Consider the following 27948-nt stretch of genomic DNA (forward strand, 5'->3'; position numbering starts at 1 on the left):
GCTTAAAATGAAAAAAGCATAACCCACAGATAAATGTTGAGTTTTAATCTCAAAAACCATAGAGTAATCAGACTTTCCATCTAAATGAAAGTCTTGGGTTTCCTAACTAAATATTCTGCTGTTACCCTAATTGTATTCAACCACTGCAAATTACCTTACATTCTGAACCCACAATAGAAACATCTTTAAAATTTCCATATGTGGACAGTTTGGCAACATGAAAAAGTAAAACTTTAGTCTTTCCTGCATACTCCATTATACTTACAGCAACATGCCAAAAATCATATTCTGCAGAACTTTTGCAATGACCATCGTACTTTAAAACAATTAAAGTGTTTCTGATAAAGCAATAATTTATCATTACTTTTAAACAAGTGTAAACTTAACCACAAATTTTTAAAATGAGCAGTTGGAGCTCACATAATTAAGTTTCCCATACTTAGGACAGTACAGGCACATTTAACTACTCTCAAAAAATGAAATATATTATACTTATTTTACATAACTTGTACCAAATTTTATGTTGTTATCCAGTAAAAAGTATATTTTTCCATGAAATATTTCCGAAAAAATGTCTTTGGCTTTGCATAAATGCTTTCAATTAGAAATCCTAATAAAAAGAAAAAGTGTTTAAGTTACAGGTGATAGAAATAGCTTATAACCAACAATAGTGTCTGACCAAAAGTATTACAATACTGCATTCTTAGATTATATTTTTAGTAGAGGAAAGGTAAGGCATAACTCACTTTGGTGGAAAAAAAATGTAGACACTTTGGACCATACATTGCCTTCATCTACACTCTTCAACATCAAGAGGAACTGTGTACATGCTTACTGAAGACAATACAGTCCAAACTTTCCAAGGTCAAGCTTCTCATCCTCACCTTCAGTTTGAGGACTCAGCTTCACCTCTCTCCCCCATTCCACTCTCTTACTTTGTTCACTGCACCGTGTCCCCACCTTGGAGTTCTTTCTGGCTGTTCACACTATTGGATTATTGGTAAAGTAACAGGTGGGCCACCTATAGAAGAACCAACTTCACAGTGTGTCTACAATACCTAATGCTATTTTGCCCAACATTCACATTTGTGCTTCACTAGAAAGTTTCAGTTATTGCCCTCTGAGTATCTCCGTTCGCATCAGAGTTCTCTGAAGCAAGGGTCAAGAAAGCCTTTGGAGACTTCCAAGAACCAAATGAACAGGGGAAGAAGAGGTCTAACTCCCATAAATCCCTCGGTGCCAGTGCCATTTCCTAAACCTTTCCTCAAATGGAGCCCAGCCTGAATGTTCAATTCTCACTCCTTGCGCAAGAAGGAGTTTTTGAAAAGCAGTCAGGAGGGCCTCCACGGAGCTTGATACTCCAATGAACTAGAGATTGTATTATTCAGCGGTGATAAAAACCTCAGTGAATTATCATGGCAATTTAGGTCACACAGAGTGATCAGGCAAGGTACTTCTCTTTGCACTCAAGATGGAAAGGACATCATAAAGTAATGCTAGATCAGTGCAATAGTAGAATGAAGGGAAAGCAAGTATGTAGTGGTCATATAACTGGACTAACAGAAGTTACTTATTACAGACTAACAGGATGATCAAAAATCTCTTTGCAGAGAATCCCACCAAGGAAAAATGGCAATTTTTGAGAGAACATGGGAAAGGCTGTTAAGTTTTCAGTAGCATAATTCCCGCTGATATTAGAGGAATAGCTTATTGGAAGGAGAATGAAGATCTGAGTTTCAAGTCATGACAGACAAATATACATTGCCCCAAAATGTGATTACAAAGCTGGAAGTCTTGCTTTATTTGTTTACTTTGGTCCCACGGGTTAAGATAAGAAGTGCTAAGATTAACAAGTATCTCCATAAAAAGAACAGGAGTACTTGTGGCACTGTAGAGACTAACAAATTTATTAGAGCATAAGCTTTCGTGGGCTACAGCCCACTTCATCGGATGCATAGAATGAAACATATAGTAAGAAGATATATATATATACATACACATACAAGCAGACACACACACACACAGAGAAGGTGGAAGTTGCCACACAAACTGTAAGAGGCTAATTAATTAAGATGAGCTATTATCAGCAGGAGAAAAAAAATTTTTGTAGTGATAATCAAGATGGCCCATTTAGACAGTTGACAAGAAGGTGTGAGGATACTTAACATGGGGAAATAGATTCAATGTGTGTAATGACCCAGCCACTCCAACTAACACAGTTGCTACTCTGAAAAGTATCTCCATGAGATTTATAGAGCTTTATCTCCTATCCAATATCAGTAAAGGACAGGCAATGTAATTATTTCCTTAACTCTCATGGCCTGCATTATTTGTACATTTATTTTACATATTACCAGTCAGAAAAATATGCTAATAATTGTTTATTATACATTAAACAAGACAGCTTGAAAGTTGACTGCAGATAGGCAAAAACCACCAGCAAAGTGTGGAGAGGGAAGCAAAGACTGGTGAGGTAGGAGGAAACGTGAACACTTTCGCTCTTAAGTGACACTTCATCTGCATGTTTACAACCACTATTTATGAAGTTCATAAGATCCCCACAACACTCTTCCCTTAGTTCCCAAGCCTGCAAAATCAACTCCATTGGTACATGTTACCACAAAACACGCTAGCTTGTGCCATCCTTGTCTTCCTCCTACCAAACATACTTAAGCCATCATCCCCTAGATCCTGAATCCATCCAGATTCTGGAAAAATGTCCAGCAACCACCAGACTGTCTTTCTGGTCCACCCTCCTCAGTCTCCATGTGCATTTCTGAGATACAATGTAGCATCTCAGTCCTATCCAAAAACAGTGCTTGTTCTGTGAAAAGGCAAGTCATGAGGATCTGGTCCAGTGAACAATATTTTCGACCCTGACCCAGACCTTCTGTTATTCTATGAGGTCTTACTGCGAGGTTATAAAGGATCTTCAACAACCTTTCTGCTAACAGATAAAGCACAAAATGGAGTATTAGTTTTGCTACAGACCACCAAGTAACACTAGGAAACAGGATGACTGTGCCTTTTATGCACCTATCTACAATGTATACAGAAAAAAATTGCGTCATCCTGAGGCACTTCATTTGAGTGATATACACTGGAGGTCTCATGCTGCCAGCACTAAAACATCCTTGGGGTTTCTAAAATTTATAGATGACAATTTTCTAACAAAAAATGTCACAGCCAACACAGGGTTTTATTTATTATTAGACCTAGTCCTAACATAAAGCATTGTTCATCACAGCCAGCATTGACACAGAAATTGAATACAGGATATGCTGTGCTAGCACATCTTTTGGAAGACTACTCAAACGAGTCTTCAATGACAGGGATCTACAAACAGGTACCAAGATCTTGGTTTACAAGGCAGTTGTCATCCCCACCCTTCTCTGGGTAACCTACAGGAGACAGCTCAAGCGGCTGGAGGGTTCCAGCAGCAGCGCTGCCTCAGGAGGATCCTCAGGATCAGCTGGGAAGACTGACACATTAACATCAGTCTTCTCTCTGCAGCCAACATCAACAGTACAGAATCGCAGGTCATGAAATATAAATTCCTCTGGGCTGGCCACTGTGTACGTATGCCTGACACTCGCCTCCCGAAGCAAGTACTCTTCTCTCAGCTAAGTCCGGAAAAAAGGGCTTGCGGAGGTAGCAGAAGCATTTCAAAGACATACTGAAAGGACATCTTGAAAAGGGAGCATTAACCCAACAAACTGGGAGGACCAGGTGTGGAAAAGAACACAGTGGCGCCACACCATACAACAAGCCACAGCTCACTTTGAGGAGAACAGATGTCTTCATGAGACAGAGAAGCAACAAAGGAGGAAAGAAAGGGCACAGCACTCCAGCCAACAACTATGTCTCCTCCAAAATTACACCTGTCACTTCTGTGGGAAAATCTGCAGGGCAAGAATTGGGCTCCTCAGCCACTTAAAAAACCACCAATGAACCCCTTTGGCAGACAGCATCCTCGTATCGAGGGATAGCTGAAGAAGCAGCTAATTACAGAACTAAAAATTAATTGCAGCATAGGTACAAGTGATCATGACTTGATTTCACTTACAGCAAGCAAGCAGAATGAAGTCTAGACCAGTAAAATATAGATAGATTTACATATATACATATACTTGGTGCTTTAACAGGGCCAGTTTCACAAAGCTGAAAACAATTACGAGCCAAATCAGCTGGGAAGAACAATTTAATCAGAAAAATGTGAATGACAATCGGGAATAATTTGAGAACACCTTACTAGATGCTCAAAAAAAGCCACAATCCCACTACTGAAGAAGAAGGCCATGCTGGTTAAAAAACTGGCCTGGTTTAGAAGGGAAGCGAAGGAAGCTATATGAAATTAAAAAAACATAACTGGAAGAAAGAGGGAGTTGATAGTAATTAATATTAGTTAAGAATTGTAGAAAATTGATAAAGGAAGCAAATGGACAAAAGGAGAAATCTATGGCCAGCGGAGTTAAGGGGGTGGGGAAAGGAAAAAAAAAAGGGGGGGGGGGGGTTTAAAGTTTTTTAAGAACAAAAAGAATCCTGACAACAGTACTGGTCCATTACTAGATGGAAATGCAAGAATTATCAATAATAATACAGAAAAGGCAGAAGTGTTCAATAAATATTTCTGTTCTGTATTTGGGAAACACAGATGATATCATCTCATCAAATTGTCATAACACTCTTTACATTCCATTAGTATCTCTGCAGGATGTTAAACAAAAACTAATGAAGTTGGACATTTTTAAAACAGCAGGTACAGTTAACTTGCAACCAAGAGTTTTACAATAGCTGTCTGTGGAGTTTGCTAGACAGTTAATGTTGATTTTCAATATGTCTTGGAGCACTGGGAAAGTTCAACTGGAAGAAAGCTGATGTGCCAATTTTTGAAAAGGGTAAACAGGATGAACCGCATAATTAAAGGCCTGTCAGCCTGACATTGATAATAGAGCGGCTGATATAGGACTCAATTAATAAAGAAAGAATTAAAGGAGGAAATGATATTCGTGCAAATCAACATGGTTTTATGAATGCTACTGCTAAATTATTCTTTATCTTATTCTGCTAAATACTGCTTTTGTAAACTTTCTGTCATGCTGTCAAGTTGCAGTGTAACATCATGTTTCAGAGTGCCAGGTTTACCATACTAGATAATAGAGCTAGTCATAGAATTCTTTGAAACAAGAACTAAATAATGGTTTTACATCTCCATTCTGTAACTAAAACTATGCAGTGAAAGGAAGGAGTATAAACATGCTCAGCACACGTATATAGAAGTTACCAGAAAAACTGACTCACTGGCAGGATGGGACAGATTTATTTGATTTGCAATGAAGTCAAATAAAGAACTAAACACATGATTTTTTTCAATATATTTTTAATAAATTATGTATTTTCAATCACTATAAAAAATTATCGTATTTTCTTACAGTATTTACTGTACTATAACAAACATTTTCAATTTATCTAGCAGCTGTATCAGAACTTCAGCAGTTAAACAATGAAGATAAAGCTTTAGTTTAATTGTGCAGTTAGCCACTTTATGTCGATAACTAATGTGAAGTATATGTTCCACATTGTCTTAATTGCATGACTTCAACATTTCCATCCAACCATCAACCTCAGCCTGGACTAGTCCACACAAGAGATCCACTTCCTGGACACTATGGTGCTAATAAGCGATGGTCACATAAACACCACCCTATACCGGAAACCTACTGACCGCTATTCCTACCTACATGCCTCCAGCTTTCACCCAGATCACACCACACGATCCATTGTCTACAGCCAAGCTCTAAGATATAACCACGTTTGCTCCAACCCCTCAGACAAACACCTACAAGATCTCTATCAAGCAATCTTACAACTACAATACCCACCTGCGGAAGTGAAGAAACAGACTGACAGAGCTAGAAGAGTACCCAGAAGTCACGTACTACAGGACAGGCCTAAAAAAGAAAATAACAGAACGCCACTAGCCATCACCTTCAGCCCCCAACTAAAACCTCTCCAACGCATCATCAAGGATCTACAACCTATCCTGAAGGATGACCCATCACTCTCACAGATCTTGGGAGACAGGCCAGTCCTTGCTTACAGACAGTCCCCCAGCCTGAAGCAAATACTCACCAGCAACCACACACCACACAACAGAACCACTAACCCAGGAACTTATCCTTGTAACAAAGCCCATTGCCAGCTGCGTCCATATATCTATACAGAGGACACCATCATAGGGCCTAATAACATCAGCCACACTATCAGAGGCTCGTTCACCTGCACATCCACCAATGTGATATATGCCATCATGTGCCAGCAATGCCCCTCTGCCATGTACATTGGTCAAACTGGACAGTCTCTACGTAAAAGAATAAATGGACACAAATCAGACGTCAAGAATTATAACATTCAAAAACCAGTCGGAGAACACTTCAATCTCTCTGGTCATTCGATTAGAGACCTAACAGTGACAATTCTTCAACAAAAAAACTTCAAAAACAGACTCCAACAAGGGACTGCTGAATTGGAATTAATTTGCAAACTGGATACAATTAACTTAGGCTTGAATAGAGACTGGGAGTGGATGGGTCATTACACAAAGTAAAACTATTTCCCTATGTTTATCCCCCGTTCCTCAGACGTTCTTGTCAACTGTTGGAAATGGCCCACCTTGATCATCACTACAAAAGGTTTTGTCCCCCCAACCCTCCCGCTCTCCTGCTGGTACTAGCTCATTTTAAATAATAACTCTCCTTACAGTGTGTATGGTAACACCCATTGTTTCATGTTCTCTGTGTATATAGATCTCCCCACTGTATTTTCCACTGAATGCATCCAATGAAGTGAGCTGTAGCTCACGAAAGCTTATGGTCAAATAAATCTGTTAGTCTCTAAGGTGCCAGAAGTACTCCCTTTCTTTTTAATTTTTGTACAAGTGCCTTGACGTATTACGAATAGAAGAATTTTATAAACAAAAAAATTAATAGGACACACCCTAGGACATTTAAGCAGTATTGATAATAGTCATACACATTTCAAGTTAAGCACATGCTTAAGTGCTTTGCTAGATCAAATTCTAGAGATGCCCCTGTGACCATTTGTTTGTATATCTGATTTGAATACAATCATGGTAACTGTGCACTTAAGTTACATCTTCCAAAATTATGGCACATTCAGGGTTTCCTACTCTGGAGATCACGTGTTCATGTGAAATTATAAAAAGTTATAATGGAAGCTGTTAAAAAATGCTTTGTAATAAAATTTAGAAAAGGTAAACTTGCTCAATGAATCATTATTTTTCTATTACAGATGAATATGCATCAGCTACTCCCAATTATATTCTATAGTTACTTACAATATGCAGATAAAGTTTGAAAATAATCAGACTTGTCATTATTTAGACTTGAAAGACCTTAACTTGCATATAGCCTCATTAAGGTAAAAGTTAAGGATTATACATTAAAGTATTAACTTTCACGAGTTCTATGCAAGTTTGAAGCTCTTTAGTTCTTTAAAAATTAATATTTACTATTTTAAAAAGCTGAAACAAATACACATGCAGTAGGCCCTTGGCAGAAGCTTCTAGTTGCCAGGGTCTGTTATTTGGCAAATTTTATCATTACGTCTACAGGTGTAACAAAGTAAAGTGATATTAAGCTAAAGACCACTAGTGTCAACTGAGACTATAGTTAAATTAAGGCAGTCATTAGAATTACATACACATCTGGAATGAATTTAGGATTTTTTTACATTTATATATATATATAATGTAGTAAGGCTTATTACAGTTGTGTCTAGACAATAATAGTTTTTGGTCACAAATGGTTAAGGACAATTTTCCTAATCCCATGTGGGCAACAACTCAACCCATCCTCACATTGGACAGGATATGTTCTATGGAACAACTGTGATTCTTCCCTGATCTACACGATTTAACAACCACCACCTAACATTACTCTATTACAAACCTATAAAGAAACATGGCAACTATTTAGACTGGCTCTCCCACACAGATGGCTTATGATGATTCTTTCTTGTTAACCTCCCATAAAAAAGAAACTACCCGAAATATCAGACTTTCATATCGTTTATTCAAATTGGCAGGATGCCTCCCAGACTTATTTTAGAAAAATCTTTTCAGAAGAGCAATAAAGCCAATTGTTATTACATCCATGAAAAACATTTGAAAGCTAAACTAATAGCATGTGTTCTAGTGTTTGGAATAGGACATATGCCTACTCAGAAAATACACTTTACTAAACTGAGGTGGCTCAAAGTTTAATATGTTGATCTAATTACATTATCTTAAGAAAGAACTGTTACTTTACAATAACTGTGGTTCTTGGAGATGTGTTGTCGGTATGGATTTCATGCTACGTGAGCATGCACCCCATGAACATAAGATCAAATTATTTTGGGAATAGTGTCCCTGTATACCTCCGCATCCCGAACACACCTGAAGGCACAAAGAACAGGATGGGTTCAATCATCCCTCAGCTCCTTTCAATATTACAGAATCTTGTAATAGCAGGGAAGGAGGTCAGGTTGTCGAATCCATGTGGACAACACATCTCTAAGAATCACAGTTGCTGTAAGGTAAGTTACCTTTCTTTGTTCTTTGAGAGATTTTCCACATGGATTAAACTCTTGATGACTAACAAGCAGTTATTGTTTTGTTTGAAGATTGGTACTAGCACTCCTGCTTAAACAATGACTGTAGGACAGCCCTACCAAAGCAGGCATGCAGTCTCTACCAAAGAATAGCATCTACCAAGCCTCTACCAAAGAATAGCATCAAAGTGATGGGCTATGAAGTTGACCTTTGCAGCAGCATGCTGAATGAGACAACATTGCATTTATCAAAGTCAGAGAAGAGGTTGTTCAGTAATCAAAACATGAGAAGATGAGTTCCTGTACAGAAGTTTTAACTCTATGAATGGATAGGAAAGACTGTACCACAGAGATGTTATGCAGAAAGAATTTACAAGATGTAGACATAGTCTGGATGTGAGGAGTCATCTTTGATGCCCAGTGTACTGTCCACCACCTACCTCTTGCATCTCCATGGTGCTCAGCCAGCCAACATCCAGACTGTCAGTTGCAACAACTTTGGATCTGGATGCAATATTTAGACCTGATCTTGTGACACCAGGTCCAGGCAGCCTGGAATCCTGATTCATGGGTGCATGGACATCTAAAACAAGCCCAACAGGGAGCTATGAGGATGAATCTCGCCTGATCTCATCTGGCTTTAGCTATTGTCTGGGAATTCGTGAAAACGATAGAAAGGCATAAAGAAGGAAGGCACTGTAGAAGGAAAGCGTCCAGTAAAGACGCTGGGCTCATGCTGCCTCCTCCTCTTGCACAGAAGTTTGGACACTTGGTGTGTCCTGGGTGATGAACAGGTCTATGACTGAGTTTCTCCACTGGTGGAATATCAAGTTAGTGATGGATTTCAGCAATCAACACTCATGGCTGATGATGGATTGCCTGCTTAGAAAGTCCATCAGGCTGACTTCATCTTCTGAAAGGTGCAGGACTGTTGGGATGGAAGGAACACCACTTCCATAGCCTGATCGCTTTCTTGAGGGGAGGAGGAGGAGAAGGGATGAAGAGTGCCCTCTCCCTTGTTCATGTAGTACATTGCACATGTATTGTCTCCTACTATCTGCATTCCTGAGTGTAACAGGGCCAGGAAGAATACCATGCACGCCAGTCTGATGGCTCTGACCTCTAAAAAGTTTGTGTAGTTTCATTTCTTCCAGGGTTCAAGTCCCTTGTATTTGCAGGTGGGCTTCCCAACCTTGCTAGATGTGTTCATAACTAATGCTCTGGGATGGTGATGTAGACACAATTGACACCCCTTTCTACACACTGTTAAGCAGCAGCTGATATCAGATTAGTGCCAGGAGTACTTGGGATGCAACTTACTCATCTCATGCTTTGCAGGGAAATAGACTGATCTGAGTCAGAGATGCAAGGATCTCAGGAGAAGTCTGATGTATGTACATGCATCATGAATGTACATGCAGATAAAAGCCAAACATAAGGCTACTATTCTTGATGGGTGTTAACATCAGTTTTCCATAATGTCCAGAGTGAGAAATCTGTCCTGAGGTAAGTGAGCCCTTGCCATGCTGGAGTCTATCCTGGCTCCTATGAACTTTATCTTCTGTTATAAGGCAATTTCTGCAATAGGATGAGAGAGAATCTCTCATAGTTCACCAGGAGGCCCAGCCTGGCAAACAGGGGGCGAGAGCACTGATTACACCTTTCAGAGCTTCCTGATGTGACCTGCCTCTGATCAGCAAGTCAAGATACAGATAGACACTGCTGCCCTTAGAGTACTCTGCCATTATGACTAAGCATTTTATAAAGACTCTTGGTGTTGTGGAGAGTCTGAATGGCAGCACCTTGAGGTACTTTCTGAGAGTTGAATGGATTGTGATGTGGAAGTACATGTCCTGTTAGTAGATGTCCACAAACCAGCTCTGAGCATGTAGGGATGGAACAATGGAGGCAAATATTACCATCCCAAATCTGAGACAGCTGCAGATGTATTTGTTTAGTCTCCTCAGTCTCCTCCTAGGATAGGATGAAGACTCCCTTTCTTTTTCAGAATGCAAGTATTGGGAGAAACATCTTCCCCTGTAATCCTGTGGATCCTCTTCTACAGCTCCTACACAAAGTAACAAGACCACTTTTGTTTGAAAATGTTATCAGAAGGATCCTTGAAGAGAGACAGAGAAGTGGAGAGGGTAGGGAATAAGGAAGTGAATTGCCATAGGAAACAATGTTCAATACCCATTTATTGGCTGTAACGTCCATCCACGTCGGGTTGAAAGGGACAAGGTATTTTCCAGAGGTCAGTTCCACGGTGGTCTTGGCATGGCTCTAAACTGTCTCATCAAATCTGCTGCTTTTGGGAGGAAGGTTGGTGTGAGATGGAGGGCGCCTCCACATATATGGAGTCACTAACTAAGTGGATACTCAGGATGGAGACAGAAAAAGATAGTGTTTCTCAGTCTCTGAGGTGGCTGGTACTGGAAGAGCTTGTCTTCTTCTTCTTCTCCTTCCCATTTCCCAGCTAGCTGGGGTTGGGTCACCAGCTCAGTCTTTTCCAGGCTTCCTGGTCCAATGCTCACTCCATATCCACTCTGTCCTCCCACACAAAATATATCCTCTGTTTTCTTGTCCATCTCCTTGCTCTCTGCTGATGAACTCTAATCTCAAATGCGTCCCTAACAGGATTTCCTTCATCCATCCTTCATACATGCACAGATCATCACAACCTCCTCTCTTGCAGCTTCTCTCTGATACCTCGGATGCTGGTCTCACTCTTGGTTACAATCATTCTGCATGTGATCCAACAATGTCGCTCCTCTCGCTGCCCTCAGACAACCAATTGCAATGGCTTCAAGTCTTCTCAAGTTCCTCTCTTTGGTTGCCCATGTCTCTGATCTGTACAGAACAGCTGGTCAATCATGGTTTGATACAGTTGTCCCTTAAATAGTCTGGGTATCTGTTTATCATAAATCACTCCACTTGTCTTGTACCAGACTTCCCATGTGCTCAGCAGCCTTGCTCACAATTCTCTGTTGGTTTCTCCATTGGCCACTAACCAGCCCCAAGGTATTTAAATGCAGAAAGATGATTTAGGTGCTGGCTCTCAATGTTGATATTCCATTTGTCTTGGGTCTACTTGAGTCACCCACATGACTTCAGTCTCCTCTTTACTAATTTTGTGGCCACCGCTTGTTAATATCCTGTTCAAGAATCAATTGTCTGAACCAAATAGTACTCACTACTGGCCATTAGCACAGTATTGTCTGCATAGATCAACTTCAAACCATTTGGATTTGCTTACTTATGAAGTCCATCACAATTATGAACAGTAATGGGCTAAGTGCTGATTGCCAGTGGTGCCCAACCTTCCTTTCAAAACCCTACATTACAACCAAAAATCATCCGCACTTTTGTCAGACAAACCCATCACCACCTGGACATGGTCCTCCTGTACCCCACAGAACTGTAGCAGAGGCACAAGCCTAGGTACTTTCTCAAATGCCTTCTCCAAACTGAGGAAAGCCCATCCATGCTTGATGTTTCCCTCCAGCTTCTTTTCCAACAACCATCTAATGGTGAATGGACCATCTATCATCCCATTTCCTTTTCCAAAACTAAACTGCTTCTTTCCTAAAATGAATATATAAGGAATATATAAGGAACATTTTTAAGGGTCAGCATATTGTAAATATAACAAGAAACAAATAGCTAGATATTTAGCCAAACGAATTAAAATTTTGAAAAATGTATACTCAGCAATATATCCAACCCACATCAGCTGCACATGTGGCAAGGAATTAGCCAGCTAAGAACTTCAACTAAATTCCTGCAGTTTAATATTAGAATACTTTCAGACATTTCTTACACTTGTTAATTCAGACCATATTCCTAGACTATGTTGTCATTCCCTTTTTTTTTTTTTTTTTTTTTGGTTTGTTCCATGTACACAAATTTATTTTCAGACTGCCTGAAAATATTTATTGGTCTTTTCCAACAGACTCAGAACAGTGTACACCTTTGCCTATCCTGACTTTTCAGTTTGCTTCACAAATTTAACATGAATCTTTTTTATTTCAATCTAAAAAAAGGAAATTAAAACTGAAAATTAAGCAAAATATTCTGACATATTGGGTAAATGTATAACTAGGCAGCTTTAAAAATGTGAAATTAAACTAAGATTCACAGATTTACTATGCAGAGGGAATTATCAAAGATGATTTTAAAATTTTCATTATGAACTAGACTGCCTTTTGCCATAGCCCCAAACAAGGGGTAGTGCATAAACTGCACCACCCCAGAAATAATCCCAGAAGGAATTGTGCTAGAGACCCACCCATCTAACAATTCCATTCCTACTTCCCCCTTGCTCCAGGAGAATAGTTTCTTGCTATGAACATAAGGTATGGGTGACCTAACTACAAAGGAGTATGGTCATAACAAGAAATCAGAGTTGGTTTGAAAGTTCCAGCTGGAAAAGAAAATCTTTTAATTCTCATTTTGTAATGAGATGTCAAATGGAACTGAATATAAATGGAACAGACAGGTCAATGTGTGTTGTACAAGCTGAGTAAAATGCATATAGGAAAATAATCAGCCTATAGAATTATTTTTAAGTGACCCAATATGACCCAATTTTTAAGTGACCTACAATGTTCTCACTTAGTTTAAGTATTAAGGCAGTTATGCCCTTATTTGACTCATTACTATACTGTAATGCATCCCTTTGAAGGGATGGTCAAAGTTATTGTGGGAAACTTGGAATTTTCTGATTTTTAAAACTGAACAGTTAAATGCTAAGAGTTTTGTGTAGTGAATAAAGACACTGGTTAAAATCTGAGGTTCTAAATTTAGGTCTGCTGCATACTCATTTACATAGATTCAGTTTGTTGCCAGAGATATTGGCACCAGACAGTTCAAAGTTGCTATCTTTAATTTGATTTACTACTTAGGTTTAAGTTTTATATAAAAATCCACACCGAAGGGTACCAATTTTTGCTCAAAAGTAGCCTGCAAATCTGTATTTAGGAAGAACTAAGCACATAAGAAGCTAAGACATTTTTGAGTTATGAATAGCTAAAGACAGTACATTTCACAGAAAGTCAGGTTTTTAATTCAACTACATTATAACTCAAAACACAATTTGTTCAGGTTTCTTCTCACTTTAAAAATAGTATAACAATTTTCACAACAAAAGAATAATAAAGGTAGACACTTAGATGCCACAGGGACAGGCCCTGTAAGACCCTAAATAGATTAGAGAACAGATCAGATGGGATGAAAATAGAGTTTAGAATGAAATAGTTCTTATTGGTTTAACTATGGATTATGGTTCCATTATGGAACACTTCCAATTACATTGTATATAGTCCACAGATATACAATTCAGGCTAGTTAAGATATCAAATAGTATACCACTAATAAGGTGATTTTCACATGAGAAACTATTTATCGGCCAAAACAGGATATTTCTTACTAAGACCCAAAATAGCCAGTGGTATCTAAAACTTACTTTCCAATCCAGAGCTTCACTCCTGCACTGAGAACTTTGTGGGCACAGGGTTAAGCTTGCACAGAGCCCCAGTGAAATCAAAGGGGCTTCACATGGGTGTTTGGCTGTGCCAGGCATCTCTCAATGTACAACTGAGGTCCCTATCACTTAAGATAGAGATGGGCAGACTGCAGAATCTGAACAAAAGCCATTTTCACCAAATCATTCTAACTTTTGATATGGCTGTGCTAGTTCAAGACACGTAGTTAGTTTATGCTGATGTTTCATGGACCCTTCCTGCTCCTTCTGCAGCTTCTCTCCTCTTAACTCTCTTCTTAACTCCTCCAAACTACTAAGTTCTTCAGCAACTTCCTTTGCTTAAGAAAAGCAAATGTTCATATTAAATAGGCATTTCATAAGCCACACATATATTGTAGGCATTTTGATTGATACTGAATCTCAACTAAGCTGCTGTGTACTGCAGTATATTAAAATAGTAAAATTAAAAGGACACTAACTTTTAATTTGTTCTTATATCAGAGCTATGAAAAGTAAATACTATAGGTACCAAACTGAACTGTAATCTATTTATATACACAGTACTGACTCAGCTAGTAATTTAAGAATCCCCCCAATACACAAACAATTCTCTTCACCTAATTTTTAAAATGGAACAGTAGATTTTAGAAAAAAGGTAACCCTCTGAAGCATGCTATTTTTCCTTATCTCTAAAACACACACAATATGAGGTTAAGTTCTGATGCAGAATACTCATACTTCTAAAATGTTACTTATTCATATTCATTGCTATTGCCTATGGCTATTCAGAGTAAGTCGCTGAGTGTAGTTCTGAGAAAGCTTATGACAAATTAGCACAACTGTAATAATAAAAAAGCCTTCTCACTTTTACTTCGGACCAGAGGGATAGTCCAATTTTCCTTTAGGCCACTTAAATTCCTAGCTGACTTTCTGTAAACTTTCAGTTCCTTAGACAAACTAACCATATTTTCTGTCACATCGAAATGCTACTTTATTCTTTCTAAAAAGCGTGAATATATTCAGGGACTAAGTTTAACTTACATTAAAAAGCCATTTTGTGAAATTGCATTGTAAGAAAAAAGTTACACAATGATTTATGGATAGTTTAAAAAAATAGCAATTTGTACAGTACCACAGTAAATACAGAAACTTGTGTTGTGTTGCCCTCTTCAGGTCACTGACCATCACATTTAATATTTCTCTTCAAAGATCAGTGATAAAGCAAGTGTGATTTCCCCCTGTCCCCTTTTGTTATGAAGTCATGAATTAAGACATTTAAATAATACAGTAAAAATATTTACTCTTTAATAGGACAGCTAAACAGACAACATAGTAAATTTGGCAGACCTGTGTAAAGTTTCAAGAAAAATCTACTTTATTACTTTTTGACTAAAATATGTCCAACTAATGCAGTGTACATTTGAGGTATTTGTGGTCTCCAATGCTGTGGGTCTAGACCCTCCTTGATTAATATTTACATTTCGGTGGGCTCGAAGGTATATTTGTAAATTAAAATTGTGTGTCTACTTTACATCAACATTAATACAATGAATATATTATATATATAAAACTCAGGTGAAGCTATGGTAAATATCTCATCAGTTCTTCCATAATATACAATTTCTTGTTCTAAAGAAAAAATATTTCTCTCTACAGAATTTACAAGTCACCAGGTATAGTAAATCAATTGTCAGCTAGGTAATACCAAGAGGAAGATTTAAACTTTCAAAGTATTCAGGATTCTTTCCCCTTCATCTAGTAGATATACTGCATATCAAAGGATGACAAAGGGTATCTACTGCATCATTCGTACAACTCAGATGCAGGCTTTGTCGGTGGTTGGGGAAACTATCTGTTGTCCATCTTGCTCCCCAGGACTGTACTACTAGGAAGTGGAGAAGGAACTGGTGTTATAAAGTAAGGGTGGGGAGGAAATCCTAGAATCTATGCATAATTCTGGGTGGCTACAGCATTTGTACAGGTAAAGCAGTGTGTTTAGATACATAACAGTATTGGAGACATTAATACTCCTTCACCTCCAAATTTATTAAGGAGAAGTAAAAGGGAGAAAGCACCTCTATTTCAGCAATATAAGATGGACAATAAGGTGGATAGAAAGCTGGCTAGATCGTCGGGCTCAACGGGTAGTGATCAATGGCTCCATGTCTAGTTGGCAGCTGGTATCAAGTGGAGTGCCCCAAGGGTCGGTCCTCAGGCCGGTTTTGTTCAATATCTTCATAAATGATCTGGAGGATGGTGTGGATTGCACCCTCAGCAAGTTTGCAGATGACACTAAGCTGGGAGGAGTGGTAGATACACTGGTGGGTAGGGATAGGATACAGAGGGACCTAGACAAATTAGAGGATTTGGCCAAAAGAAATCTGATGAGGTTCAACAAGGACAAGTGCAGAGTTCTGCACTTAGGACGGAAGAATCCAATGCACCGCTACAGACTAGGGACCGAATGGCTCGGCAGCAGTTCTGCGGAAAAGGACCTAGGGGTTACAGTGGACGAGAAGCTGGATATGAGTCAACAGTGTGCCCTTGTTGCCAAGAAGGCCAATGGCATTTTGGGATGTATACGGAGGGGCTTGCCAGCAGATCGAGGGACGTGATCGTTCCCCTCTATTCGACATTGGTGAGGCCTCATCTGGACTACTGTGTCCAGTTTTGGGCTCCACACTACGAGGAGGATGTAGAAAAATTGTAAAGAGTCCAGCGGAGGGCAACAAAAATGATTAGGGGACTGGAACACATGACTTATGAGGAGAGGCTGAGGGAACTGGGATTGTTTAGTCTGCGGAGGAGAAGAATGAGGGGGGATTTGATAGCTGCTTTCAACTACCTGAAAGGGGGTTCCAAAGAGGATGGATCTAGACTGTTCTCAGAGGTAGCAGATGACAGAACAAGGAGGAATGGTCTCAAGTTGCAGTGGGGGAGGTTTAGGTTGGATATCAGGAAAAACTTTTTCACTAGGAGGGTGGTGAAACACTGGAATGGGTTACCTAGGGAGGTGGTGGAATCTCCTTCCTTAGATATTTTTAAGGTCAGGCTTGACAAGGCCCTGGCTGGCATGATTTAGTTGGGGATTGGTCCTGCTTTGAGCAAGGGGTTGGACTAGATGACTTCCTGAGGTCCCTTCCAACCCTGATATTCTATGATTCCATGATTATCTATTAGAAGATAATGAGATTTAGTTTTGGTGTAACTGGCAACTGAAAGTGTAGCAACCTACATTTAAATAGTTCTTTACGAAATGGTTTGGATAATTAGAAGTAGTATAATCGAACTCCCAAAGTCTTTTTGGTTCACCAACTTAAGATTGCCCATTCCACTGATCAGTTAATTATGATTTTGCTGCTTTGACTTTATAACTTTATTCTGTTTTCAGTGGGCTGTGGAAAATAATAGGATTATAACTCTGCTCTAGTTAGTACATTTAGAAGACGTGCTGAAGAAATACTTAAAATGACCTGTGGTTAGTTTAGTTCTGAGTTACCAAGTGTTTATTTTTGCCTTGTCTTGCTCCCACACACCATTAAATTTGGATCCCACATGAGGTCTGATTCATATTCTTCTTTAAAAATGTATTTTAATAGATATGCTTTGCAAAAGAAACAGCTTTTCAATTGTGAAAATACCAATCCTTTACTGAAAAGTGCATTTGAATATTATTTTATTTTCTGTTTCTTTAACAACTTTCCCCAGGGATACAGTTTGAGCACTGTTAGGACTGATTTTCATCTATTGTATTTTTATTATGATCCAGCTCATTCCCTTAGATGAAAAAACTCACATACAGGAATCTATGCGGTTCCCTTTGCAGAGTTTCCTCAAGGTTATTTGTGGTGAAGAGAAGAAGAGGAGTTTCCCCCTCACAGAACAGAAAGGGGACTGGTCCTAGAATCCCTGTGGCTCTCAAAAGACACATCTGAGGCCACAGACATCCACACAGGCCCTGTGGCTCTCTGTATGCTACCAGCTGTCTGCAACCCTCCATTACATAACTGCCAACATTTGCCCCAGAACTGACTCCTTAAAAAGACAATTCCACAATACGTAGGGTTCAATGCCTAACTTAATACAGCAAATAATTCAGAAGGTGCTCAAGCTATATTTGAAAAGAAAATAAGTTACACATGAAATATTTGCTGAGAAGGGAGGAGTATCAAAGGGTGGGGCTCTGGGGAAGAACAGGGAAGGGGTTTGCGGCTGAGGCATGGGAAGATGGTTTATGGAAAGGGGGATAAATGGGGATCGGTGGTAGGGACTCAGGTCAGGAGGAATGAAGGGATGGGGGGGTGGCAAGGGGAAGTGTGGAAAATAGGGGAAGGGGTGTCTGTCAGCCCTACATTCTGTATACACCAGGATCTGGGGGAGGGTCTGAAGCCCTCTCCCTACCCCCTGTGTGGGTGTTGCAATCTTGGGACCCATGTCACTCCAGAGGAGTCTGCCTTACCTGTCCCCTCCATGTAAGCCAGGATATGAGCTCCCAGCCCTGTGGAGAACATCTGAGTCCCTCTCCCAAGTCTTTGTGGGTTTTCTGGGAACTGGGGGACCCTACTCCCATAGGGGTATCTGAGCCCTCTCCCTGCCTTCTCTCATATGAGCAAAGATTGGGGGCCTTTACTTTCTGGGAGTGTCTGAGACCCTCTCCTGCCTTCCCTATGTGTGCCAGGATCTGAGGGGCCCTTGTCCATCTATGGGTTTCTGATTCTCCCATGTGTGCCAAAATCTGGGGAATGGAGTGGGGACAAAGGTAACACAAATTTAAAGTCTGACATCCAAGAACTGAAGGTAAGCATCACCCCGTGTGCGGCGGAGGGCTGGATACTGTGTGTGCGGGAGAGGGCAGCTTGGAAAGGGGGAGGCAGTCAGGCTTGGGACAAGACTGGGAAACCTGATGGAAGCAGAGATGGGGGCCCAGCTATCGGGGTGTATTAGGTATGAGAGACCCAGTCCAGTGTGTATCGTAGCCTACATAATCAAGAAAGTGCGCACTAGGCTGCTGCCTTGGATATGTGTATACAGCAGCAGGCAGAAAGTGACAGCAAAGAGCAACTTATCATACGTTAATGTCTTCTACAGTGCTAAATAATGGCTTAATGGGACAGGAAGGGGAAAGTGATCTGGAAATGCTGTTAGGGGGGTTATACGTTGTGGGGAATGGTGGGGGTGGAGAAAGAGACACTCTTCTCTCACACACTTAAAGTAATTGTAAGCGCCATGTTGAAAAAAAAAAAAACCTGTCAAGCTTTTGGGACACACGCCATGTCTGTGATTTCTCTCACCAGCCCTCTCGATCACAATGCACTAGAACTGTTATCCCTACTGCATTACAACAAAATGAACAGGGCAGGGTAGGAGCTCTTAGGAATCACATAGCAACTGTGCAGCATTGTGGAGAGACAACTGCATAGCAGCTATTCCTGGTTCTGCCATTCACCTGCTGGGTGACTTTGGGCAAGTCATTTTACCTCACTGTAAAATGGGAATAATGATGTTAAGTTCTCTAAGATCTATTGATGAAAAACGCTACATAAGAGCAAGGTTTTTCTGGGAACGTCTACACTGCAATAAAAAACCTGCAGCATGTTCACGGCTGGTCCAGTCAGCGGACTCAGGGCTATAAAATTGCAGCAGAGACATTCAGGCTCGACTGGAGCTTGGGCTCTGAGACTTCACAAGGGGGAGGATCTCAGAGCCTAAGCTTCAGCCCAAGTCCAAACATCTACACTTCTGTTTTTAGCCCCACAGCCCAAGTCAGCTGACTCTGGCTCTGAGACTTGATAATGCAGGTATTTTATCACAATGCACACATACACTTTGTTATTACTTAGCTACAGTAGCATATCGACTGCAAGCCTAGGTGACAACTACAGCTGCCTAAATGACCAATTATTCCTATTATAAAGATTTCTTTGTCTGTTAAAAGAAACTAGGAAATTCACTGACAAAACCTTTGTTAAGGCAGAGTTAAAGTTGCCCAGAAGTATCTCATGTCTTTTCTGAACATCAAGTTCAGCAAAAACGCAAGCCACTGAAAACTAGGAAACAGAGTTAAGGTACATGCCGATAGAGCTTTAATGTTGCCCTCTTTGAGGGGGACCCAATCATGCGCATAGCGCACATACTCATTTCTGCCTTTCCAGACAATGCACGCTCAGAGAACAGAGACACATGACAACTGCAGCACAAAGTCTAATATCTTCTCTTAGCCAAGGCAAAACTTGTTTTTAGGTGAGCTGTACTGACTAGGAGCTACCTGAACTGTTCTGTACTCAAACACTGAGCTTACTCCCCAGAAACAACTTTGTACGTATTTTACAACTTCCTTTACTCTCATTTTACAACACCGTCAGTCCTGATTACTGGATTCCATCTAACATTATACTTTCACTTACCCATCATTAAAACCACAGACTGCTCTCATATCCCACCTCACTGCTGACAATCCCCACGGTTAGATGACCCCTGTACCCTGCTACCGACACAACTTCCACAACTTAGTGCTGAAATAATGTATCTTGGATCCCTCAAGGTAGACATGCACCTCTTTCCTCTGATCACACCGATCAGGGGGCTCAGATCTCATATCACTATCACAGCTCTACCAACCTACTCCAATTAATCTCTCCACCATTCAGTTCAACTATACCCAACAGTACATGCAACTACAGTATATTTAGGTAATGCTCAATGAGTACCGCCAGCTCCAGAAGAGCACAGTTAAGGTCATGCTGGTGTGAATTCAATGTGAGCAGTTTTGAATAGTTTGGGTTTTGAAAATCCCACCCAATATCATCTGGTTCACCCAATCCAATAAATACATATATTGCCATCAGCAGCTAGTACTAATTGACAGATTGTGGCTGTGCACATTATCCCTGCAATGTGAAGCAGCATAATGCAACACATAGTATTGTGCCCCACCCCTCTGCAAGGAATCTTGTCCTAGCTACATGATCCTTTGTGGCAGAGGACACAATGAACTGCATTTCCACTCCTCACTGTTTCAACAAACAAGGCAGGATTAGGCCTCATTGCTCAACTTTCCAGATCTAAAACTACAGAATTTGTCATTCAACCTGAAACATTCTACATATGTCTCTGTGAAGAGAAATTAAGGGCTGTTTGCACTGCCAATATGGGCTTTACATGTAAAGATATAAAAATTGATTTTACACAGGGTATGGGATCCCTACATTATTTAATCAGCACTATCTCCACTTAATGAGTCCATTTCTGTTGCTGCAAAAACATTTCTTAGCACCGAGCAGTAAACAAATTAGTCAGTGACCAAAGACGATGCTAAGAGAAAATTGCATCTATAGGTTGTGATGCACACATACAGAGCTTACCATCTGTTACAATTTCTGATAGCGCTCACAAAATAACTGTGACTTCCGTTCTCAATCTTTAAAGTTTCACTATGACAGTAAATTTGTCTTAATTAAATCTAAACACAAAGTTACTACAAAACAATTGTAAACTTCTTTAGAAATGTTAATAAAGCATTTAGATCCAGTATAAAGTAATACTGATATATTCAACATTAACAGATCTCCTTTTTATAGTGACTGGTAGAAAACTTCAACACCTTTAATCATTTGCAGGATACATTTTGGATGTAATTTATGAAGACAGACCATCAAAATAGCATGATTGACTGATTCTCTTCTAACTGAATTTTGGATGAGTATACAACAGTGCCTTAAACTCAACTCAAAACATAACACCAAAGTTCATGCCATAAGAAAGCAGAAGGCACAGAGGAAAGAAAAATTAAAGAATTCCATGACTTTTCTACAGAATCTTAACATTCTGCTAAAAGAAAACTCTTGGGCAAAAATAAAGAGACTAATCATATTCTTACATTAGAAATAAACATAGATATTGCAGATAGGTTTGGAGTTGAGGAATGGAGATAAGGAGAATTCTCAAAGATTCTGATGATCCCTAAATGTAGCTATGGTCTCTAAATCTAGTCTAAACATTCTATAAACCAACATTTCTGGAACTAAAAATAAAAAGCAACTAATTTACCCAATTAGTCATTCATTAAGTTTAGAAGTACTGGATTAATATCCCATACATTCTCCAACCTGCTTTTCAATTTATTAATCATCATACAATGCAAACAGCAGAAAATGGACAAACTCATTTTACATTTTGTTTTATGAAAAGGGACCGATCACTCGATGATGGCCTGTTCTGTTCATTCCCTGTGAAGCACCTGTCATTGGTCACTGTTAGAAGAAAAGATACTGGGCTAGATGGACTATTGCTCTGTCTCAGTATAGTCGTTCCGACGAAGTGGGTATTCACCCACAAAAGCTTATGCTCCAATATGTCTGTTAGTCTATAAGGTGCCACAGGACTCTTTGCCGCTTTTACAGATCCAGACTAACACAGCTACCTCTCTGATAGGTAAATGTGTAATTTAACATGAAGGGGTTTATAAAACAGACTGACTAGAGTATATAGACAGTCTTTAAACAATTTTTGCATAGTCTGCAAAAGGAGGAACTTTTAATTCTGAATCAGCCACCACGATTTACAATTTTACACTTTAACAAAGAACTACTCTCTGCTACTTTTTAGTGTGCAACAATCTGAGGCCTCGTCTATGCTGGTGGGGACAGAGAGGGGATCAATCTAAGTTATGCAACTTCAGCTACGTGAATAACGTAGCTGAAGTCAACGTACTTAGACCTACTTACCGCGGTGTCTTCACTGCAGTAGGTCGACTGCTGCCCCGTTGACTCAGCCTACGCTTCTAGCTCCGGTGGAGTACCAGAGTTGACGGGAGAGCACTCGGCGATCGATTTATCGCATCTTCACTAGACGTGATAAATTGACCCCTGCTGGATCAATCGCTCCAGAGGTAAGTGTAGACATGCCCTAAGTGTGGGTTGCTCTTGTCTTTACAAGCTGGGAGGCAGACCCAATGTCATTGACTAGCTTAGCTTTGACTAGTATAAGCTTTGCTCGCTATATGAGCTACAAAAAATTTTCTGACTCCTGCAATAGTAGCAGGGCAGTTCCATACTACCAGATATCACAGAGATAAAAAATGCATCACTGAAAATTTCTAAAAACCTAATTCAATTCCTTTTTGAGCTTACTTAAATTTGCACCTTTTTCAATATTACACATTACATTCACATACTAAGTATGCTATAAGAATAGTTAAGTAGTATTTTATTGTGTTAAAACTTGTCTTTTCAAAATAAAGTAGCATGATTAGAACAGATAGGAGCAACAGATGTTCTAAGTGAAATTAGCAAGGTGAGTAATTTTTCAAAGACAATACCTATCCCACTTGCTCTCTCATGGGGCCTATAATGACAGAAAATAAGAAGATGCTTCTCCAGAGGCTGAGGAAAACGTTCCTCCTGAAATGCTTGCCTCAAGCTCTTCAGTTGGGGGTGAACTCTGGCTGTTTTGTGTACAGTGGAGCCTTCAAGGGCAGATATTACAGAAAGTTCTTCAAGTAGGGATCATTTCTTATTTGTCTATAAGAGGGACAAAGTGGGTGAGGTAATATCTTTTATTAGACCAACTTCCGCTAGTGAAAGAGACAAGCTTTTGAGCTACAGAGAGCTCTTATTCAGGTTTGGGAAAGGTACTCAGAGGCTGATCCCTGGTCTACACTATACAGTTAGGTCGACATAAGTCAGTTCATAATGACCTAACTCGGTAAGCATCCACACTAAAATGTAGCTCCCACTGATGTTACTTACCCACTACACCAACTTAATTTCATCTCTGCGAGAGGCGTAGCACTTAAGCTGATGTAGTCAGGTTGACGCAGTGTTAATATAGACACTGCGGCGCTTACATCAAGTGTTGTTGTCTTTCAGAAGCGTTTCCACAATGCCCAACACTGACAGTTAAACCAGTGCAAGCACTCCTGGTGAGGACATGCACCACCGACACAAGGACCAATTGAATTACTTAGATGGTTGTATGTCAATGTAACTTAGGTTGACTTAAATTTTGTAGTGTAAACATACCCTAAGTCTTACAAACTAACATTGCTATACAGTAGAACCTTAGAGTTACGAACACCTCGAGAATGGAGGCTGTTTGTAACTCTGAACAAAACATTATGTTTTTTTTTCAAAAAAGTTTACAACTGAATATTGACTTAATACAGCTTTGGAACTTTACTATGCAGAAGAAAAATGTTGCTTTCCCTTTTTTTTTTTTTTTTTTTTAAAGTTTACATTTACCATGGTACTGTATTTGCCTTTTTTTTTTTTTTTTGGTCATCTTTAATGCTGCCTGATTGCATAATTCTGGTTCCAAATGAGGTGTGGGGTTGACTGGTCAGTTCATAACTCTGGTGTTCTACTGTAATTACATAGCTCAGGGGTGTGAAAAATCCACAACCCTGAGCAATGTAATTATACCAACCTAACTTCCAGTGGAGACACCACGATGTCAACAGGAGAGCAACATAGCTACCAACTCTCGTGGAGGTGGGTTAACGACACTGTCAGGAGAAGCTCTCTCGTCGGCATAGTAGCTTCTTCACTAAAGAGGTGCACCTGTGCTGCTGCAGTACTTTATGTGTAGACAAGCCCTTTGTGACAGCTAAATACAAGGTGGAACTGATCGTTTAGCACAGGTAGTTAACACTTATTGTAAGAGACCATTCAAGATGAAATGATCCAATAACCCCTCTGTAATCAAAGGACAAAAAATGGGGGTTAATGGGTTACAGATTGTTGCATTAAGTCATAAATCAAGTCACTTTATTAAGACCATGATTTTTAGTGTCTAGCAGAGTTATGAATGTAAACACACAGGCTAGTATTTTGTTTTATTTGTTTGTAAAGCACTTAGCATACTTTTGTGTATTGTGCACCTATTTCTGGCACAATGAGCAGCAATTACTTATTAGGATCAAGTGAGAGTAACAAGCTCTATGGACTTTCTTCTATTTCCTCAGTTAATTCATGCAACTGAACAGCCCAGCAAATGTGAGGAAACAGACCACCTAATTCTACTTTCCAGCTAAAAATAAGTGGACTTATCATTCCATACGGTTTACTTCCATTACATTTGACAGATCTCAGCATGACAACAGTTTTGTAAAACATGAGGCTTTTCATGTTGTCTCCTACCTGATATATTCTAAATGGGATGTAGCGAAATCCACTATCTTCTGGAGGATACTCCATGAGTTTCCGATTTATGGCCCAAAATTGGTCAAATTTGTCTGTGAAAGTAAGAGTTGTATTAATTATTAGCATTAATAATGTATATGCTTCTTTACGGAAAAAAATACACAAAATATGATAGGCACAATCATACACGCAGGAAAGTGGAGCATCTAAAACCCTTTTATCACAGAATTTTTGCCTGTGAGTAGGTTTTTTTCCCCATAATTCTTGTTCCCTATATAGCCTCAAGAAGGGGAATTGCCCTCCCACACTGCTGAAAATAAACATAGAGCAGGTAATCTATGTTGTGCCACCAGTCACGATGTGATGACTTGTCAGAAACTAAAGAGAAATTGATTTCATTTCACTCTGCTTCTTCCAAGGGTAGAGAAATACTGTGTAACACAGCATTAAGAATGCTGCTATTTCAACCAGAAGCAGATATTGCTAATGCTCTCTGCTACTACTGCTCTCTGCTACCCATTTTTTCATATTTAACAGCTTTTTTAACTTGAGAGGAAAAATCAGGTGCAAAGTACAGGAGACCTAAGAGCAGAAGCAGCAACATGGAGACAAAATTTATTTTTGTCTCTTGACATTTGCAGTTAGAGAAGGTCTTTTAGGATAATCTGCTCTGGTACTCTGGTAAATATGGAAGCACTTGTAAACAGCGAAATCTCAGAAGAAATGTGTAACATTTTGATGGAACAACCTGAAAATAAAAGTAAACGTTTAATATGTTCAACATACACACATCAATTTTTGTATATTATACATAGTAATTTATATTAAAAGTTAACTGGTTTTAATGTTGGTAATATCAGAAACAATGAAGTAGTTTCAGAGAGCATACATTCCGTCTCTGCCAAAGCACACTGAGTGCCGTGCAACACAATAGCATTAAAATATGTAAAACAAATGTCTTAATTAAAATAGGATAAGGAAAGCACTTTAAAAGGGCAAAGAGGATATTCAGATAATATCAACCAAGCAGAACAAATACCAAAAAAAGGAAGGGGAGGAGGGAGATGACATGTGGGGAGCTAATCACGCTCATACTGAAAAATACCTTTAAAATTGAGACAGGTTTGTTATTAAGAAGTAGACAGAGATAGAGAGACATCAGTGCTCTAGGGGCCCACAAAGTCCTGATCAACTGCCAACCTAAGACACAACAGATGGCTCTCTTAAGGCATATATGTTGTAGATTATCACACATACCCAATGCAACAATGCTCAACTGGATCTCAGATACAGTCAAGGTCTACTTTTTTTATTTATTTTTTTTAAATCCAACATGTTACAGGTAACCAAAGTAAATAAAATTAGACAGGCATAATATGATTGCTGTGGTTCAATCCAGGCAAAAAAGGTTTATCTGTATCCTGAACAAGCTACCAATGATTGATACATATTATAGAATCATAGAAACATAGGGCTGGAAGGGACCTCAAGAAATCATCAAGACCAGCTCCTGTGCTGATGCAGGATCAAGTAAACCTAGAGTCCAGGGGTTCGCTCAACAAATTTTTTGGTGGCCTCAAAGTGCGGCCACCCACTCTTGCTGGTGCTGCTCTGACAATTTTTCCTAAAATACTTAATTTTAGGGGGGGAAATGCACATATACATATCCAAATCGTACTTTATTTATGTAGGGCTTTTTTTTTCAAACTCAGTAATCAAGATAATGTACTGTTGTGTCTATTCTTTACTGGACCGAAACAGAATAGAAACAAAAATAAGGTGCTTTTCGTGTTCTTGTCTTTTGCTGCTGTTGTTACTTTTCCTTTTTTGGGCTGCTTTTTTGTTTTAGACTTGCTAGCTAGCAAGTCTGCTGTTGTGAAAAGTGGTATGTGTGTGTTTGTTAATATTTTTCACAGAAGCAGACTTGCTTGCTAGCAGGGAGACAGTGAAAAGATATATTAACAAAAATACAAATATCACTTTCCACAGCAAATTTACTCAGCCCCGGCAAGCTGGGGGACAAATTAAGCCCTGAATGAGGAGGTGGATAGGGAGGCAGTAGGGGTCAGGGGCAATGGATGGGTGGACCAGAGGAGTCAGCAGAGGCCAGGTGCGATGGGGAGGCGGCTTAGGGGCTGGAGAAGGCAGCAGGAGCCAGCGGTGATGGGAGGGGTGGCAAGCTCGAGGCCAGCACGTGAAGCCCAGGGGCCAAGCTGAATCCCTGCACCCAGGGACCAGAGCCCACCGCTCCACGGTCGAGCTTGCTGCCACTACCCCAGTGCTGAGGCCGGAAGCCCGAGCCCCACTGGCCCCAGGAAGGTGGGGAACTCACACCAGCTGTCTGCTCTTCCAGCGTTTCTGACTCCAGAGGGGGACAGGGCCCAACCCCTGCTGGCAGTCCCGCGGAAGGGGACGCTGCTTGCACCCACCCCTGCAATCATCGCCCAGGAGGCTGTGGCCACAAAAAAAGCCCCTGGTGGCCGAATGCAGTCGCAGTGACCGCATTTGAGAAATGCTGGCCTAGACCATCTCTGACAGGTGTTTGTCCTGTTTCTCATTATCTCCAACAATGGGGATTCCACAACTTTTTCGCATAAGTCAGGTTTTCTAAACCTTTTATCATTTTTGTTGCTCTTATCTGGGCTTGCCCCAATTTGTTCACATCCTTCCTAAAGTGAGTTTCCCTGAACTGGACACAGTACTCCTTAGGAGGCC

At 39.9% G+C, this 27948-nt stretch overlaps 1 protein-coding gene across 5 annotated transcripts in view; it reads right to left on the reverse strand.

Annotated features, from left to right (window-relative positions):
• Positions 1-27948, reverse strand: part of ATG5 (autophagy related 5) — a 117632-nt gene that overhangs the window by 36518 nt on the left and 53166 nt on the right. For all 5 annotated transcript variants that reach the window (XR_013345607.1, XM_077812880.1, XM_077812879.1 and 2 more), the window contains exon 5: positions 25231-25325. Coding sequence is in view for 4 of the 5 variants with exons in the window: in XM_077812880.1 (XP_077669006.1) it covers positions 25231-25325 (95 nt within the window). In the remaining variant the exon portion in view is untranslated. The remainder of the gene's footprint in view (positions 1-25230; positions 25326-27948) is intronic.

Source organism: Eretmochelys imbricata, chromosome 3 (genome assembly GCF_965152235.1).
Source record: "Eretmochelys imbricata isolate rEreImb1 chromosome 3, rEreImb1.hap1, whole genome shotgun sequence".
Classification (NCBI taxonomy): Eukaryota; Metazoa; Chordata; order Testudines; family Cheloniidae; genus Eretmochelys; species Eretmochelys imbricata.